The sequence below is a fragment of the Rutilus rutilus genome (genome assembly GCF_951802725.1).
Source record: "Rutilus rutilus genome assembly, chromosome: 21".
NCBI lineage: Eukaryota > Metazoa > Chordata > Actinopteri > Cypriniformes > Leuciscidae > Rutilus > Rutilus rutilus.
Window position 1 is genome coordinate 21,165,978 of NC_140226.1, and position 18,941 is coordinate 21,184,918.

The 18,941-nt window shown below is 41.8% G+C and overlaps 1 protein-coding gene across 3 annotated transcripts in view; it reads left to right on the top strand.

Moving 5' to 3' along the window:
- The window catches only part of grid1a (glutamate receptor, ionotropic, delta 1a), a 293,828-nt gene that overhangs the window by 252,297 nt on the left and 22,590 nt on the right, over positions 1-18,941 (top strand). For all 3 annotated transcript variants that reach the window (XM_084393494.1, XM_084393495.1, XM_084393493.1), the window contains exons 9-11: positions 8,737-8,838; positions 18,071-18,268; positions 18,492-18,822. In XM_084393494.1, coding sequence (XP_084249620.1) covers positions 8,737-8,838; positions 18,071-18,268; positions 18,492-18,822 — 631 coding nt within the window. The remainder of the gene's footprint in view (positions 1-8,736; positions 8,839-18,070; positions 18,269-18,491; positions 18,823-18,941) is intronic.

Here is an 18,941-nt window from a genome sequence, read left to right on the forward strand (position 1 = left end):
ACCTTATAAATGTTACAATTGATAGCTTTCAATTATACTGTTATGCTGAATGGCTATAATTAATCTATTAAAATCTATTTCATAGAGACATCAATAGCGGTATTGGTATCAGTGATACTGACTTTCTTTCAAAAAAAGATGCCATTAAACAAATATTTAAAATATAGGCGACTGTCTTTGTGTTGTTTCTACATTAATTTGGAGATTTGTTGTGAAATTAATACAATAACAAATATATAAAATAAATGTTGATGTTTGGTGCAATTAATCACGATTAATTGCAGAAATTAATTGATTAATTGTTAATCAATTGACACCACTAATATTAATTGTGAATGCTTATTTGTTATGGCATCTATCAAATGGGGATAAGGTAGCCCACCAAAACCCTGACCATATTCATGGAGATGAAAGAAAAAATACCAAGACAAATTCTTTCTTAGAGAGGTCAAACATGTCTGGGAAAGAACAGAAACAACTGAAACTGAAAATATATGAGAGGAGAAGCTAAATGGACTGAACGCGAGATGAGCGAGACAGATGGACAGAGAATAAGAGCGACAGAATGATGGGTCCTGCTGTGTTTTGGAACTGAAGACACCGATATGGAACATGGCCAAGATACTTTTACACAAACACAGACAAATAGCTCAGAGTTCATTAAATCTCATAATAACACACAAACATCAACACACACAATCAAAATGTACCCATCAGAGCTGATGAATCTGTCGCTTTCCTCTCTCTCTCTGTCTCTAGTTCTCTTTCATCTCTCTATCTGATGCACAAGCACTCATACGCACATGCTCGCTGGGCAGAGGAAGTGCTTTACAACATGGCTGTGGTCATTAGCAAGGCTGCCGGGTCTATCACACACCAAACAATCTCAGTCTTGTTGCCTGAATATTAGTGAGTGTGTGAGTTGAACGCAACCATTCCCTCTGGCAAGAAACACAGAGAGCTAATGACTTCACACTCACACACACACACTGTAGCACCCCTACTGTCCGTTACATTGACAGCTAATAAACATACATGTCCTGCTGCCCATCAGCATGAATATGCATTCTTGTGCTCTGATCTCTTCTTAAAATGATGTCTCCTCCTCAAGGCTCTCTGAAGCCGCTTAGAGGCACTCTGCACATCACATGATACTCTTCCTGCTGTTTAATCTTTCCACTCTCTCCTCTCCATGCTTCTATTTATTTAGTTAGTTAGTTAGTTAGTTTACAGTATATTTACAGTATTTTTATTGTGTCTATATATAAATGTCCAGTATACATGACATCAATTTTCACTTGAAATTGTTTAAAGTAAAAAACAACAACAACGAATTTGTTGAAAAACAAAAATGGTAAAATTCTGATATTTTAAACAGTAACACTGTATAATTACTGGTGTAAATTCAGAAATAGTATGAGATCATTAAAAAAAAAAACAGTGCTGGCATTTCTGATTTCCAAGCAGACCAAAATAATAATAATAATAATAATAATCAGTATAAACTGAGCTGTGGGTTATTTAAAGAAATTAAATAATTAAAGGATTAAAAGGGATTTAAGGGGAAAAAGAAGAAATAAGAATGGTAAAAGAAGTTCCAGATCTAATTAGTGTGGATTATTGTGAAGTAATCCATTTAAACTCTTTGCAAATAATATTTAACTCTTGTTTGTATGTCTAATATGTCAAACATGTAAAAAACGTTTCTTGTTTTCACATTCAGTTATGAACGACATAATTTAAATGATAGCATATTTTCGATTCAAAATGGTGAAATGACATTAAAAAAGTTGAGTAGTTTGCATCACTGTATGTTACTGTTTACTGTCGTTAAACATCCATCGTAAAACAGTTCATATTATATGTTTAGCTACTTATCACGCATGCACTCTTTCACTGTAAAAACTAAAAGCGTTGTGTTGGAATTCACACTCATCTTCAGTGAACGTTAAAGGGGTCATCTTTGCATATAAATGTGTCTTTGCAGTGTGTGGACACAACCACCATACAAAAAAAAAATCCATTCACTCCTTTTTCGAATCCTCAAAAATCCTAAACACTCTCAATAATTAAGCCGTTTGGATTTTCTGAGCATGCCTACGGTGGTTACAGCCCTGCTTTATAGAGCAAGGAAATGTGTCTAGTATACTGGATGTTTGGAATGAGGAGATTATTTTTTAGCCAGATGTCAAGAGGAATCTACCTCCATAATGAAGATGGAGATGCTATTCTCTCTCTCTCTCTCTCTCTCTCTCTCTCTCATTCTCACCAATTCCATCTGTCATTCCCCGTCTCCCCCGCTCACTTTCTTTTAATCTTCTCTTTTCATTAAATTGTCTCATACGGTGTAATCCAGAATGGGAAACCTAGCATCTTATACAAGATGGATCTGCTCCCAGTCCCGCTCAGAGCAGATCAGCCCAACACCTCCATGTGAGGAGCAGGTGATGAGAAGAAAAACCTCTTAATGGTTGACAAACTTGACAAGCCACTGAATTAATACATCTAAATGAATAGTTTAGTGGTGTCATATTGCCAGTAATGTGAGATGGATTAGTTCAGTTCTGATGCATTATTCAGATTGACAGTGAGAGACACCTGTGAGCAGGACATTTTTAGTGAACTAGATTAATTCAACAACTTAACGATCTTAATAAACAAGAAAGTGAAGGGAGTAAGAGAAGGAAAGACCAAACAAATGGCAAGTCAGACTAGGCAGGCACTGTCACTTTGTCCTGCACATGCTGCTAAAAGATAAGGCCAAAGTAAAAGCAACACACTTAATCTCACACCTGATCTCTGTGAGTGACATCAGGGTAAAATTGGGTCTCTCGAGGAACACGGGTATTGTGTTTGAATCTGGCCGAGCCAACCGTGGGTGACCTCTGCACAATTACCTGAGCAGTTCCCATGGGAATGGGTTGACCAGGGGTTGCAGGTGAATCTGTGAGGGAGGGGGAGGAGGAGGGCGTCCTTAATGAGTCTCTGTCCACCTCTGTGAGCATCTTATGAAAAGAGGCATACAGCTGACCTCATAGGTCTCTGAGGACGCTCATACTTTATTGTGAGAAAAAGCAGGGCAAAACCTGAAATTCTCTTTATTTTTCTATCAAGTGCAAATATGCAGTATAATCATTATTCTTCTCTCTTTTCAAACTGTCTGCTGAATGTCCTTCCCGGCAGTGTTTATTTTATTTTTTTTACTGACAGAAATACAGCTCCACAATACCATTTAAAAGCTTGCGATATACTGGTCATAGTTTACCTGAAATAGCTCATGCAGGGCCTACAACTAAAAGTAACACACGCTAAGCGCCCGAATGTGAGTAAAAATTGGTGTTGGCGAATATATGAAACGGAATATATTAATCGCCTGTTGACCGGTTAAGTTTTTATGAATTCTAGCAATGCATTGTTGTGAGAACATAAACGTAAAAAATGTGAACGACGCTCGTGACAGTTGACAGGCCAGTGTTGCATCGTAACAAGAGGTTTAGCCTTGGCAATTAAAATATTTAAGCGCAAGACGATGTGGAAGGGAACTCAATTCGTTACTCGCTGTGTGGGGAGTTTTCTGTGCACAAACATCCGAAGCGCACACCCAGATATCTGCATCTCAGCAGCATCGAATCTTACTGACGAGTATCCACGTAAATATGATCAGATGTGTCTTAAGTGAACATAAACAGTTAAGAAAGAAAACGCATGTTTATCAGTATACTGGATCCATGCATTAGCTCTTAAAGTGACATCAGCCTAGTACATACCTGCTGCCGTCTGTGTCCTTAATGTTAGTCAAACAACAAAACTGTTTGTGCACCAACATTTTCATGGCTGGTAAAAAAAATATTTATGGCCAGTAAATTTTCTTAAGTCACAGGCCATTGGCAGGAATGGCACAAAGTTAGTTTTAGGCCCTGAGCACATGTAATGCAGACTGATTCACAGGCTTTTGACAGAAACTAATGGCTAGTCTTGATTAACATTTAATAATAGGTTCAAACATATATATTAATAGGTTATACCTATTCACTAACATGTTATACATATATGTCTTTCCTCAGCCGAACAGATTTAACTTCCTTTGTCTTTCCTGCCCTAATGAAATCCAGTTCAGGCATACACTACTGTTCAAAAGCTTGTGGTCAGTAAGATTTTTTTTTAAAAGATAGATTATTATTTTTATTTATACTTTTTTTCAGCAAGGATGCATTAAATTGATCAGAAATAAATAGCATATCATAATCTGTTTAAATTGGCTCAGTGAGTTGTATAAAAAAAGCAGCACATTTGTGACAGATGTCTTTTTTTGTGTGTGAGTATTTTGATAGTGTGAAAGTGTGATAATGCAGAGAAGAGGTGCATTTATCACTCATGAGAGTCTCATTTGATTTGATGAATAGAAATGAGTTTCTCTCACAGACTCAATAAAGAGGCCAAAAGACATCCCGCTCTCTCTTTCACTTACCAATCACAGAAACAGTAGCTTACAGAATCATAAAAAGTCAATTGCTTCACAATACGAAAAGAAATGTCAGCTTCATCTTTGCACCTTAAGAACACCTCTCTCTTTTTCTCTCTCTCCCTCTCCATTGCTCTGCACGACTCTGTCTCTCATACTGTTTCTTACGGTATTGTTTGTGTGCAATCCTCTCTCTCTGGCTCTTTGTTCCTCTGCCTCTTTTCCCTATGTGCTCTCAAGTAGAGACATCAGCTATCCAAGTTACAAACAATAAAGGCTGTGAACTCCTGCCGCAAAGACCTTTAGTCTTGACAAAATGTTCATGTCTTCACAGGCGAGATTCTTGTTGGCTTGTAGCACTAATATCAGGAACAAGAGATGAAAAGAACGAGAGGCTAGAAAACGGCACAAACCAGCTGAGCGTCTGCCAGTACAAAGAGGCTGACACAACACTCAGCAAAGACAAAATACAGTCAGAGATGTATTATGTAAATGCTGAAAAAAGGACTATTGAAGCCCTGACTTCCGATTGGCGTCTGTAAACAGGAAGCTTCATTCATATTGGTGAATCACTACTATAGGAGGGGTTTTGTAACTGTTAATGGGCTTTCTGTCAAAGTAAATACTGAAAAATTTCTCACATCATGTAATGCAGGTTTTAAACAACATGAGAGTGGGTAAATAATGACAGAAACTTCATTTTGGGGGTAACTGTTCCATTAAGAGAGACATGACACTGAATTAGACTCTACACACACTTGCAGATGATAGGGACCTCTTTTGTGCTGTGGGATAGATCTGGCTTTCATGTGTTCACTGACAGAACATCTCCAGTGGACAAGCCACATTGCTCTCTCATTTCTGTCAACACCCACCTACATGATTAACTATTTAGAAGCACAGGCAAAAACTAAAAGAGAAAATTTTGTGGGAAACATACGAAATATAGAAGAAAAAACACTGTCAGCTTCACCTGGGAAAACAGAGCAGACAGAGAAGATGGAGGAATTCTTTCAGCTTGCTGAAGTGTGTATGGCAGAAGAGATCTCATACTTACCGCTCTCTGAAGGCAGCTGAACAACTATGATTCTGATTCAACTTCAGTCCAAAGTAAGACTACAACTTACTCAATTCACAAATCAATCTAAACATAGTCTGGCAAAATATCTTCAATTTAAAAAAAACAATGAAAACTGTCATAATCCCACGCCGTGGAGCCAAATTGGCAGAGTTGAGGCCAGTGAGCCACACACGATTGCGAATATGATATTGTTTTTTCATTCAATAGACAAGAAGTTAACATTAAGTGACTTACATTTAAGACACAATATTACCAATTACTTTGTCTATTTTTGCTCCATCAATAAGAAAGAGATCCAAAGTTGAACCACTGTTGCATGTATTATAGCAGTGTCATTCCTGAAAGTGTTTGAACAAATCCCCTAAATGAATGATTCAGTGACTCAGTGAAATTTTTCAATGAATCGCTTGATTGAGTGATTCAGTGGCTCACTCGTAAAGATATTCGCTTGGTTTGTTCCTGAATAAATAAAGCGTTTTGTGTAAATGATTCAAATGAACCTCTCATAGAGACTCTTGCCTCTTTATCACGACCTATGGGTGTAACCTGCAGGCAGAGACACTGAAAAATCCCCACTGCTAATGCACTAAACAAAGAGAAAATGCTAAAATTATTTAATAAAATAAGCACTGCGTGATTTCAAAATCCTAGCATGTTATCATATCTTTGTTTTTCTTTCTTTCTTTCTTTTTTTCTTTCTTTCTTTCTTTCTTTCTTTCTTTCTTTCTTTCTGTCTTTCTTTCTTTCTTTCTTTCTTTCTTTCTTTTTTTTTATTTGATCATATTAAATAGATATATCATGCTCATAAAGTTTTCTGAACTGAATCCTTTCACGGATGAGGTAGGTGCTATTATTGTGAGAGGGATTGTGTATTGGGCGCTACAGTGAAGACAAATGACACGTGTCATTAGGGCAGATGCTAAAGCCTCTGTCATCCGGTCGCTCACAGAAGGGGGGGGTGGGTGGGGGGGGGGGGGGGGGGTGTTGGGGGATCAAATGCTGGCCAGACAAGAGCCAAGGATGATTTCAGAGTCAGAGATTCTTCTTTTCAAGATGTTGGTGCAGTGGCCTGCCCAATCCGTCACAGCGGAACGGATCTGGTGGGATATTGGGATTATGATGAATGGCTCAAAATATGATGAAGATAGATACATCACGGCTTTCATCTTGAAGTGAGGCACTGTGTTTTTCAGAAGCGCTGTCATTGCTTGTGGAGGGAGAATATAAGCAGATTCCTATTGTCATTTCCACACTCAGGCCCTGTTATACCTGGTATTAAGATGCGTTTCCGTCGATCAGATCACATGTGGACAACGCTAAATACAGGTGTAAACGGTGTCTAAAACATTTTGAGCCTGTCCACTTTCAACCACTTGCAGAGATAGTCGAAAAAGCTTTCGACCGGATTGCTTTCGTGGTGTTGGTGCTCATGTGGTTGAATGCATTTGAAAGCGTCAGCCACATAAGACCACCTACTCTCCGCCTACTGACATAATGCATAAACATAATGGTAAGTGCGCTAGCCAGACGAGATTTAAACTTTGTCGACTGAAGTTTGGTTTGAAGACGAAAATCATACTAAGCACAATGTTCTCTCACCACACCTGATTTCTAACATGCACTCACAGCGTTCAGAGTGGTCTTCCAGCTATCAGAGCAGAAATGAAAGCTGCTGCTCTCCGTATGTAAATTGCATAAGCCTATTTCATCCATTAGATTGAAAGATCTGAAAAAGCCTACACGACCATAGACCCTCGACTTGAAGAAATCTGGAGAGATTATACCTACAAAGCTGTAAATAGTGTTTGTTTGTGGATTAATATAGAGATACTGAAATAGAATTCTTAAAGAAATGTATGAATAAAAGATTGTTGTACATGTTCTGTATTGTATTTAGCCTATGTGCATATTCAGTAATTAACTTATAGTAAGTAGATTTCATTAAGAGAGGTGGAAACATAGGAGAGGAGAAAGTGTGCCACATGTCAAATAGCTGCCCACAAGGCTATGGCTCCAACAACATCATCATAATGTCATAATTTTGATTAATTAATTAATTTTTATATCTATTTGAATACTTTGTGACTTAAAACAACACTAAAGGACTTTCCAAAATCGTTTCAGTGGTTCATCGAGTCGTAACAGGGTGAAAGGCACTTCTGCATTCGCTTTGCAGCCCTATATCTGCTATAACCGCACTGTGCAAGTTTGCCAGATCGGGTAGCGGGTAGTTCGAATGAGACATAAGAAACTACAAATTTGACTTGCTTTACGGCAAGCATTACAATAGTCATTATTTAGTTTTTCTTCGTTTCTGATGTCGTAATACATCATACTTTCATAAAATCATGCAACATACTCTACCTTGTCTGTGGACATCGTTAATTCCAAAGCCGGTGCTGGATAAACAGCGAGCGTGCATGCGACAGTAGGCTGCGGGCGGCGAAATGATTTACGACAGCGGTAATGGACAATTCGGCTTCCAGCCTGTAGGGCGACCGAAGAGGAAAAGTTCTTTAGTATTGCTTTAAAGCAGGATGATGTGCATTTCAGCAACAAAAACCTAAAACTTAATCTTACCTAAAACTTTACCACTATTATTTTAAGCATTTGTAAATCCTTCAGGAAGATTACAGTACATTTACATTTCAAATTAAGATTTTTATTGTGTTCGATGATGATTTAGCAGTAGCATCCACAGTTCAGCTTCAAAGCCTTCTGAAATTAAGAATCATTGTTCCTTTTAGTATTGTTTTCAGCTTTAGAGTGATTTCTGTGCTGGTATTGGATCTAATCAACAGCCTGTTAAAAGCATATCAACAAAGAGCAGATATGTGTATGTGTGCGCTTGGGTCTGTGTTCCATATTAGTTTTAAAAGAGAAGTGGAAAATGTGACAGCTGTTGCCTAGGCGACCACCTCTCACACTTATATGACCATTTTCACCTGGACGTGTGACAAAAGCACAAATAGCCAAACCCCTGTGATGAATCCTGAAAGAGCTGCTGATTTCTGCTCAGTGGTGAGGGGTCTATCATGGACAAATAAGTGTTTGGGGACAATAACTCATGTAAGGTCATTCCTGGCTTTCAGCAACTGTCCAGTTTTTTCTCTCTATCTCCTTTTTCTTTGCAATCATTTCTGCCATCTCAAACTTGATCAAAGCTCAATCACAATCTCTCACTGTCTTCCAGCTGGCGACGTGGGACTCTGACCGTGGGCTGAACGGCAGTTTGAGAGAGAACCGGGCCGAGCATGGCATGCAGGGAGTTACTCTGAAAGTGGTGACCTTACTGGTGCGTATTCCAATGCATCTGATTCAGCTCCCTGTAGGTCCAGTCAATGCCTTGCTGATGTCAGGTTACTGTACAATCACTGTAAAATAAAAAGAATGACATAATTTTTATTCAGTAAGTAGGACTAGTTCCTGGAATAACATTCCTTTCAAGCAGTAATTTTCCCTCTACCTAAAATGAATAATTAATGGAAAAATGTTGTTTAAAGCACTAACCCCATTCCTAAGCTTACATCTGATTGTTAGATAGGAATGTAATTCCAAGGCCAGCGAGTATCATGAAAGAAAACACCTCGGTTACAACTGTAACCTCGGTTCCCTGAAGAGGGAACGAGCGTTGCGTCGAGATTGACGCTATGAGGAACGCCTTGCGTGATGATGTCTTGAAGCACATGTAAAATCAGTCCAATGGTGTGGCGGAACGTCAGAGGCGGGTGACGTCACGTACCAGGAAGCTATAAAGCCTGTTCGAAACCGAAAGCGTCAGCTTCGTAAAGTCTGAAGTAGTCGCTGACAGGCATGAAGGAGATATGGCAAGGTGACGCAACGCTCGTTCCCTCTTCAGGGGAACTCGCGTTGCGTCGAGATTGACGCTATGGGGAACGTCTATACCAACGCCACCATAGCTACCAATGTCTGTCCTGTGTGAATCGAGTGAGCAGCACTAGGATGACAAAACCTGGAGTAGAGTCCAAGTCCAGAGAGTAAAATCTGACGAAGGTGTGCGGTGAGGACCAGCCTGCCGCATCACAAACGTCCTGTAGGGAAACTCCTGATATAAGGGCCTTGGAGGCCGCCATACCCCTTGTAGAGTGGGACCGGACAGCCATAGGAGAAGGCTGTCCGGCCGCCTCATAAGCAAGTGAAATGGCCTCAACCACCCACTTGCTCATTCTTTGCTTAGATGCAGGGGACCCTTTACTTGGGGACCCAAAACACACAAACAATTGATCAGTTTTATGCCACAGGGCAGCTCTGTGGACATAGGCATCTAACACCCGAACTGGGCAAAGCAAATTATTTCTTTCCTGGTCCGCATTCTGAAAAGGAGGAGGACAGAAGGCCTGCAGAATAATAGGTCTGACCACATTAGTGGGGACCTTAGGGATATAACCTGGTCTTGGATAGAGAAATGCCTTGACCATACCAGGTGCAAACTCTAAGCATGAGGGGGCAACCGACAATGCCTGTAAATCCCCTATTCTCTTAAGAGAAGAAATGGTGAGGAGGAAAAGAGCTTTCAATGTTAAAAACTTAGCAGGAACCTCCTCTATAGGTTCAAAGGGAGCCAGGGAAAGACCTTGCAGAGCAATGCCCAAATCCCAAGTGGGCACCCTGGAATGAGCTGCAGGCCTCAGCCTCAAAGTGCCACGGAGGAAACGAGATACCAAAGGGTCCTTCCCCACAGACATTCCACCCAAAGGAATGTGGTAAGCACCTATGGCCGCCACATAAACCTTTAAAGTGGACGGGGTTAGACCTGCAGTGAACCGCTCTTTCAGGAATTCCAGCACTGTACCAACTGGGCAGTTAACTGGGTCCAGCCGATGGTCACTACACCAAGAAGTGAAAACTCTCCACTTCAGGGCATAAAGTTTCCTCGTGGAGGGAGCTCTGGACTGTAGAATGGTCTCTACAACCCCAGTTGAGAGACCTGACTCTATGAGCTGGGCCCCCTCAGAGGCCAAGCCTACAGGTTCCACAGTTCTGGTCGAGGGTGAAATATCGAGCCCTCCGCTTGGGACAGAAGGTCCCTCCTGACGGGTAGCTCCAGAGGAGGCCCGTCGAGGAGAGACACTAGATCGGGGAATCATACTCTGCCCGGCCAGCGCGGGGCTACAAGAAGTAGGGAAATCCGGTCCCTGCGAACTCTCTCCAGAACTCCCGGGAGCAGAGCGATTGGGGAAAAGCATATAGACGTAGCCTCGGCCACGTCTGTACCATAGCATCCAGTCCGAGCGGAGCTATATGCGTGAGGGAAAACCAAAGTGGGCAGTGAGACGTCTCTCGAGACGCAAACAGATCCACTTGTGCTCGGCCAAACACCCTCCATATCTGCTCCACCACCTCGGGGTGGAGCCTCCATTCCCCGGGCCTCAGCCCCTGTCTCGACAGAATGTCTGCTCCTAAGTTCTGATCTCCAGGAATGTAAGCTGCTCTGAGTGACAACAGCTTCTCCTGGGACCACAAGAGGATATGGCGCACTAGTTTGCATAATTGGCGAGAGCGCAGACCCCCTTGGTGATTTATATAGGCGACTACCGAAGTGTTGTCTGTGTGCACTAGAACATGGTGTCCCCTGAGATCTGTGATAAAATGCTTGAGAGACAGAAATACAGCCAACATTTCCAGGCGATTGATATGCCATGAGAGATGATGGTCTTTCCACAGACCTTGAGCTGAGCGACCCTCTAAGATTGCTCCCCAGCCCGTGAGGGACGCATCTGTCAAGGACAAGGAGCTCCCAGCACAGGGCCCTGGGACAGGAACCAAGGTTTCTTCCACATAACCAGGGAATGTAAGCAACGCCGCGTGACCCTGATTTTGCGAAATGGGTTGCCCCTCGGGGAAAACCCCCTTGTCCTGAGCCACCACTGTAGGGGCCTCATGTGCAGTAGTCCAAAAGGTATCACGTTGGAAGCTGCTGCCATGAGACCCAACAGTCTCTGAAACTGTTTTACAGTGAGTGACTGGCCTAGCTTTATACTCTTCACAGTTACAAGAATAGACTCTATACGAGGTGGTGACAGGCGCGCGCGCATCGACACTGAGTCCCAAACCACGCCTAGAAAAGTGGTCCTCTGAAGTGGAGAAAGCACACTCTTTTTGGCGTTTAACCGTAACCCCAATTCTTTCATATGGGCGAGAACGACATCTCGATGTCGAACCGCCATCTGATGCGTTTGAGCTAAAATCAACCAATCGTCGATGTAGTTCATGATACGAATGCCCTGAAGGTGCAGGGGCGCCAGAGCTGCATCTACGCATTTGGTGAAAGTGCGGGGTGATAAAGCTAGGCCGAATGGAAGTACTCGATATTGGTAAGCTTTGCCCCCGAAAGCGAACCTCAGAAACTTCCTGTGATATAGACGGATGGAAATATGAAAATATGCGTCCTTGAGATCTATCGTGACAAACCAGTCCTCGGACCTGATCTGTGGCACGATCTGTCTCAATGTTAACATCTTGAACTTGAGCTGCATGACTGACTCGTTCAGAACTCGAAGATCCAGAATGGGACTCAATCCCCCGTCCTTTTTTGGAACTATGAAATACCGACTGTAAAACCCGGTTTCCCTGTTGGAGGGAGGTACATATTCTATGGCCCCTTTCTCTAACAGAGTGTTCACTTCTTGTTCCATAACCAGAACCTGCTCGGGGGCCACCACTGTGGATAGGACCCCCATAAACCGAGGTGGGCGAGACCCAAACTGTATTTGATACCCTTTTTCTACGGTCTGCAGGACCCAACGAGAAACATTTGGCAGTAGCTTCCACGCTGTCAAAAATTCTACTAGAGGTACCAGCCTCTCGAGACTGGTTTCTGGATTTTGTCGTTGTTGAGTACTCAGTGCGTCGCCCTGTAACGGCGAACCGGCAGGGAACGACTGAACGGACTGCTCTAAAACCCTCCTCAGAGGGGGCGGGCATCCCAAGGCCACTACGTTTCCGGGTGGTCCTTGAGATATGTGCTCGCCGGAGACCGCTGCGCCCTGAAGCACCGGAGGTGGCAGGGTTGGCAGAACGGTCCCCTGAGGGCACCGAAGAGAGACGGGCACCGTAAAAAGAGGTGTTGACCGTTCTGCTTCGGGGGGGACTACCCTCACTGTCCTGAGCCCTCGAGCGTCAGGACTTTTTCCCCGCAGCCTTCTTGGCGATAATAACGGTCCGCAGATCCGTCCTACCCCTCGAAGGCTGCTGGGTTTGAGAACGCCCTCCGTGTCCCTGCGATTTTTGTGGGGGAGCACGGGAGGAAACGCTCTGTTTCTGAGTGGCGCGATGCAAAGAGCTCATTTTAGATGAGTGAGGCTGCTCCTGCTCAGCAGCCTCCTGATAAGAACGGCGGGGGAGGAGTTTTTGAAGGGCAGCTGCCTGTTTAGAAGCTTCTTGAAACTTTTCTACAGCAGTATTAACAGCATTGCCAAAGAGACCCGAAGTAGAAATGGGCGCATCCAAGAGAAAATTATTTTCCTTCTCCTTAATGTTACTGAGGTTGAGCCACAGATGCCTCTCAGTGGCCACCAGGGCTGCCATAGAACGGCCGATGGATTTAGCCGTCTACTTCGTGGCCCTGAGTGACTCTACTCAACTCACACATCACCTCAGGACCAATACCCCCACCCTCATCTAAATCGCCCAATAATTCTGCTTGGTAAGCCTGCAGCAAGGACATAGTGTGTAAACACGCTGCAGCTTGACCAGCGGCGGAATATGCTTTGCCCACCAGAGAAGATGTAACTCTGACGAGCTTAGTGGGCAAAGTCGGAGCCTTTAGGGAAGATGCCGTTGCTGGAGAGAGATAGCTTGTGAGCGTCTCCTCCACCTTCGGCATTTCCCCATAACCATGCTCTTTATATTTATGTATAGAGGAATAATTGGATGTTTGTGCATTATAAACTCTATACGACACCTCGGTGTGGAGATCGGGGAAAAACGGTAGGCTCTGACGCTGAGGTTGTGACCTAGATGGCAGAAAACGTTCGTCGAGCTTGCTTTTAGAGCGAACGTCCTGCTTCTCTGATGGCCACTCAATATTTAGTATTTCGACTGCTCTGGTCACAACCTCTAATAGCTCTTCAAATGCATGAGAGTGAGGTGGTGAATCCTCAGACTCAGCATCAACACTAACAACATCCAGTTCCTCAGAACTGGATAGTTGCAGTGTTGGTGCCTCAATCGGGGCGGAAGGAACCGCAACGCGTGCTTCCGAACCCCGAGAAGAGGCACTAGATCTATCAGGTGAAGGTTGAGATAGGGCTGGGCCCGTCTCAGACCCCTCTGATAAATCCATTTGCGAACCCCAGGTATGCGATCGATGCCATGCCTCGACAGCGGCGGGATCAGATCCCTGGGGAACGTGAACCTGAACGTCCTTGCGAAAGAACGCCAGGCGGGATCAGAGCGTACGCAAAGGAAGCGCTTCACAATGCACACAGTCAGCACCCTCGAGTGCTCCTCACCCAAACAAGCAACACACAGGACGTGAGTATCACCACCCGTTAAATAACGCGGGCAGGGATGCACACACTGTTTAAACTGCTGCTTGCTCGCCATAATGCTTTATATGTGATATAAAGACAAACAACACCAAATAAGACAGACAGATTCACAAAGAGCGCTACTGAAGACACAGAAGCTGACGCTTTTGGTTTCGAACAGGCTTTATAGCTTCCTGGTACGTGACGTCACCCGCCTCTGACGTTCCGCCACACCATTGGACTGATTTTACATGTGCTTCAAGACATCATCACGCAAGGCGTTCCCCATAGCGTCAATCTCGACGCAACGCGAGTTCCCTTGAAAGGGAACACTTCTTTTTTTTCTTTTTTTTTTCTGAGTTGCCGTCACAGGCTGCATGAAATAACATACACCAGGACCAGAGTAGTCCAATTCATGAACAGAAATAAATATTTTATTTCATGACATATGATGAGACAAAAAGACAAAAACCACACAGCACAACTGTGTGAAAGAAAACACGTCTTTTTTCCCGGAGTTGCCATCAGGCTGCATGCAATAACATACAGTAGCAATAACTTCAATAACTGGAGTAGTCCAATTCATGAACAGAAAGAAATATTTTTATTGAGAAAATAATATTTTTATGATATATGATGAGACAAAAAGACAAAAAAAACCAGACATATTTCTTTCAGAAATATCATGAAAGAAAACAAGTATTTTTTTTTTCAGAGTTGCCATCACAGGCTGCATGCAATAACATACACCAGGACCAGAGTAGTCCAATTCATGAACAAACGACTTTTAAATTGGTTATTTTTAGAGAATTAAAAACATATACGGCAACAAGAGTAGTTCCATTCATTAACGCATGATTCTTATGATCTGAATATTTTAATGAAACTTTATATACTTTTATGAAAGATTTGATCACAGTATACTTGAGTTTATCATTTGATAATTTTTTTTACACATTGTTATAATTACAAGAAATGCAATTTTAAAATATGCCCAAATGTATAAAAAAAAAAAAAAAAAATCTAATACAATGCAATCGAAATGAGGTTTTATTACCAAAGTTCGGGAGGAGCACATTCAGATAATTAACACAAGTGGAGAGCACTCAGCAATCAATGGTAAGAGGTATATATACACTCAGCAGTCTCACCTCAATCCATTGACAGTTTTGCAGCATCCCCCCACCACCCCTTCTCCACGCTTCTAGTCCTAAACACTTACATACAGGGGGAGTACTCTGGGTTCGGGCCGAACTCTGAGCTCGGAGCCCTCCCCCCGGACAGCATGCCAAATACGCATTAAACTTTACCCCCTCAAATTTTATGTAAGTGTGAACTCGTGAAATCTGAATTGAGTCGAGTTGAGAACTCAAGTCAGGAAATGTATTGCTGTAAGATATCACAATCACATTAATTTTTTTATGGCTGTCATAAACAGTATATGTTTCAACACAGTTGTGCTGTGTGGTTTTTGTCTTTTTGTCTCATTAGACATCAGTACTTTAGTCATGCAGAGAAGGTTTTTGCTAGGGATTCCTTTGGGGTTTGATCTTTATTTATTCTCCAGTCTATCACTGTTGTGCTTTCCCTAAATACAATTACAGTTCACTAGCCTGAGCCTCAGATATTTCATCCATCTGCATTTGAGTGCACAGGGCCAGTTTCACAAACAGTGAGTCTTTTTTGGTGGTGATATGCCTTACTGCAAATTGCCCAGGTGAATTTAGAGAGGTAATTTCTGTCTGATGAGGCATTGCACGCTTCCCTTGCCATGGTGTAATAGGTCAGCTGAAACACTTCATTTAGATTAACCTGAGACCAAAGGGTCCCATCTGTCACTGGTAAAAGTGTCACGTCAGCCTATGCTTTGAATGTGACAGAGAGCCAATCTGACCACAAGTCACGACCTGAACAGACGGATTCACTACAGAAATAAGGTTCACAGTCAATATTAAATCTTTATTTGTAGAAATATGTCTAAACCTATTAGTCAGACTGTTCTCTGGCTTCTCCTTCAAATGAATAAATGATAAGATTCAATCTAAATCTGTCTGACACTAACGTCAAATAATGCCAGGTCAGCTTTTAGACCTGTACATTACTGTCAAGATGCTGTGATAGTGATATGTGAATTGTGAGCAAATAAGACTCGGAAATGCCATTGTTTGAAAACCTCTACAAATTAATCCTCTTGTATATACTGAGAATAAGATCAAACACAAAGTGAGAGACTGTTCAAAAAATTTGGGGTTAGTATGATAAAAAAAAACAAAAAAATAATCACTTATACTTGTCACTTAGTATCATATATATATATACTTTTATTCAGCAAGAATTAATTAAATTGATCAAAAGTGACAGTAAAGACATTTGTAATTCTACAAAAGGTTTATATTTAAAATAATGCTGTTCTTTTGAACTTTCTATGCACCAAAGACTCTTGAAGAAAATATTAAGCAGCACAACATAATAACAAGAACCACCAAATCAGCATATTTGAATGATTTCTGGATGATCATTTGACACTGAAGACTGAAGTGATGCTTAAAAATACAGCTTTGCATTACAGGAATAAAATCATATTAAAATAGAAAACAATTCTAAAACTAAGGCTTTTAACAGCCTTGGTGAGCATACAAGACTTAAAAAAATAAAAAAAATGTATCTTACCAACCCCAAACTTTTGAACAGTAGTGAATGTGAATACAGTACAAGCTTATGTGTCCTCTCATCATAGGCGTCGATTTCGGGGGGGACGGGGGGGACGCGTACCCACCAGATTTCGTCACGAGTCATTTTGTACCCACCACTTTTAACTTCCGTCCATATTAATTTGACTTTTGGTTCGATTTTTTTGACCGTTTTCAGTGGGTATGAGGAGCAATATGAGAGAGAAATTTGGTAATCATTGTCTGACCCAACAAAAAAACATTATAATATAAATTTTATTTTATTTTTCATGTTCACATTTATGAGGGAAAAAACAACGTGTCAGTTCTCGGTTACGGACTTGAGCGCTCTGAAAGCGGCATGCATGCTTTACAACTTTCACAGAGACCTCAAACAGAACAGCTGCCTTTCTTTAAATTTAATTTCGTTTTGTATTAATTATATCTTAATTTTAATCAATGTTTCATGAACCAATTGCCTGGATTTAAAGTAAATATAGCAGAATCACGACATGGAGGCGCCGGCGAGTGAACTGGAGTTCGTCTCATAAATGAACCGAAACTCAGTGTATAATGCACATTCACATTCACAGCGTATTTAGACACATTTAGACGCATTCATAATCATTACTTTTACCGGTTCTTTGTGGCAAGCTTTATGCGTGCGGTCGTGCGCTTGAGTGCGGCTATATTACGTAAACGCTCATTAAGTCTATACGTAATTAAATTAAATTAATATAAAGGGGCGATTTGTCCACGAATGACTTAAATGAACAACTAGCCTAGTAGTCGACTAGAAAAAAAAAATGTTAGTCGGAAGCAGCCCTTATTCCACATATTTTCGAACCAGGCAACAGGACATCTGGGTTGAGCGAGCGACCCTGCGGAATGAACGAGCGGAGCGGAATATTCAGAAATGCGCTCTCCACTCACGAGCTCTGATCGGAACAAACCCGAACCTCACTGTCTGCTGAACTTGCGCAGAAACATCAAGATATAACCAGCTTTTTAAAATGTTTTTTAAAACTAAACACTATTTTAGCACAAATTATGAGCTTATTGGCGATTTTTTTTATAATTATTGACAAAAATAGAATATAGTTTTTTTTTTTTTTTTTTTGGGTGAGCCTGTTGAAAAGTGCCTGAGCTACAGGACATCGTCTTTCAAAACATAACCTGCTCGAAAGAGAGAAAAAAAATTAATGCGTCGTACAGCACTTCTGAAAAAGCACTTCCGAATGCGTCTCTGTCCCCAGCACATTTCAAACCAAACTGACGCCCATGCCTCTCATATCTGCTTAATTGTGTTCTGAATCAGATTACCAAAGTGTCAAATAAAAAAACAAGTTTTCTCTGTTTTCTTCAGGAGGAGCCCTTCATAATGGTGGCAGAAAACATTCTAGGTCAGCCCAAAAGATATAAGGGATTTTCCATAGATGTTCTGGATGCCCTGGCCAAAATTCTGGGCTTTAAGTATGAAATGTATCAGGTGGCTGATGGGAAATATGGATCTCCTCAGGCCAACGGGTCTTGGAACGGAATGATTGGAGAGCTAATTGGAAAGGTGAGATTCACATACATAAAGACTGTTTCAAGTTATATTCAAATATAGTGTTTTTGTTTTTTTTGTAATGCACAACTGCATATTTATATTAGTCCGTGCTAATAGTTGTGAAGGCATTGCACTTTATTCATATTTACTTTCTTGTAATTTATACAGCCAGATTTATGTTATTGTCATCTCATCTCAGACAAATTTAACATACTCTCAATGCATTCTTTTTTAGAGGGCAGATGTGGCTATTTCAGCCATCACCATCACTCCGGAACGAGAGAACGTGGTGGACTTCAGTAAACGCTATCTGGATTATTCTGTGGGAATCCTGATGACTAAAACAGAAGAGAGACTCAATATCTTCTCCTTGCTGGCACCGTTTGACCTGGCAGTGTGGGCCTGCATTGCTGCTGCCATTCCTGTGGTTGGTGTCATGGTCTTTCTGCTCCGACGCGTCCAGTCTGTCCGCTCCCAGAATCCTCCTGGGCCCCACCAGCCTACTTCTGTCACAACATCCTTCCAAAGTGCCATCTGGATCGTCTACGGAGCCTTTGTACAGCAAGGTGAGCTGGGTCATTTCACATGAACATGAGGGATGAGGTATTGCTGAATAGTCACCTTACCTGGATTTTTCAATCAGTTGCTGACATTCTCGTCTTGACATTCTCGAATACAGCTTGTA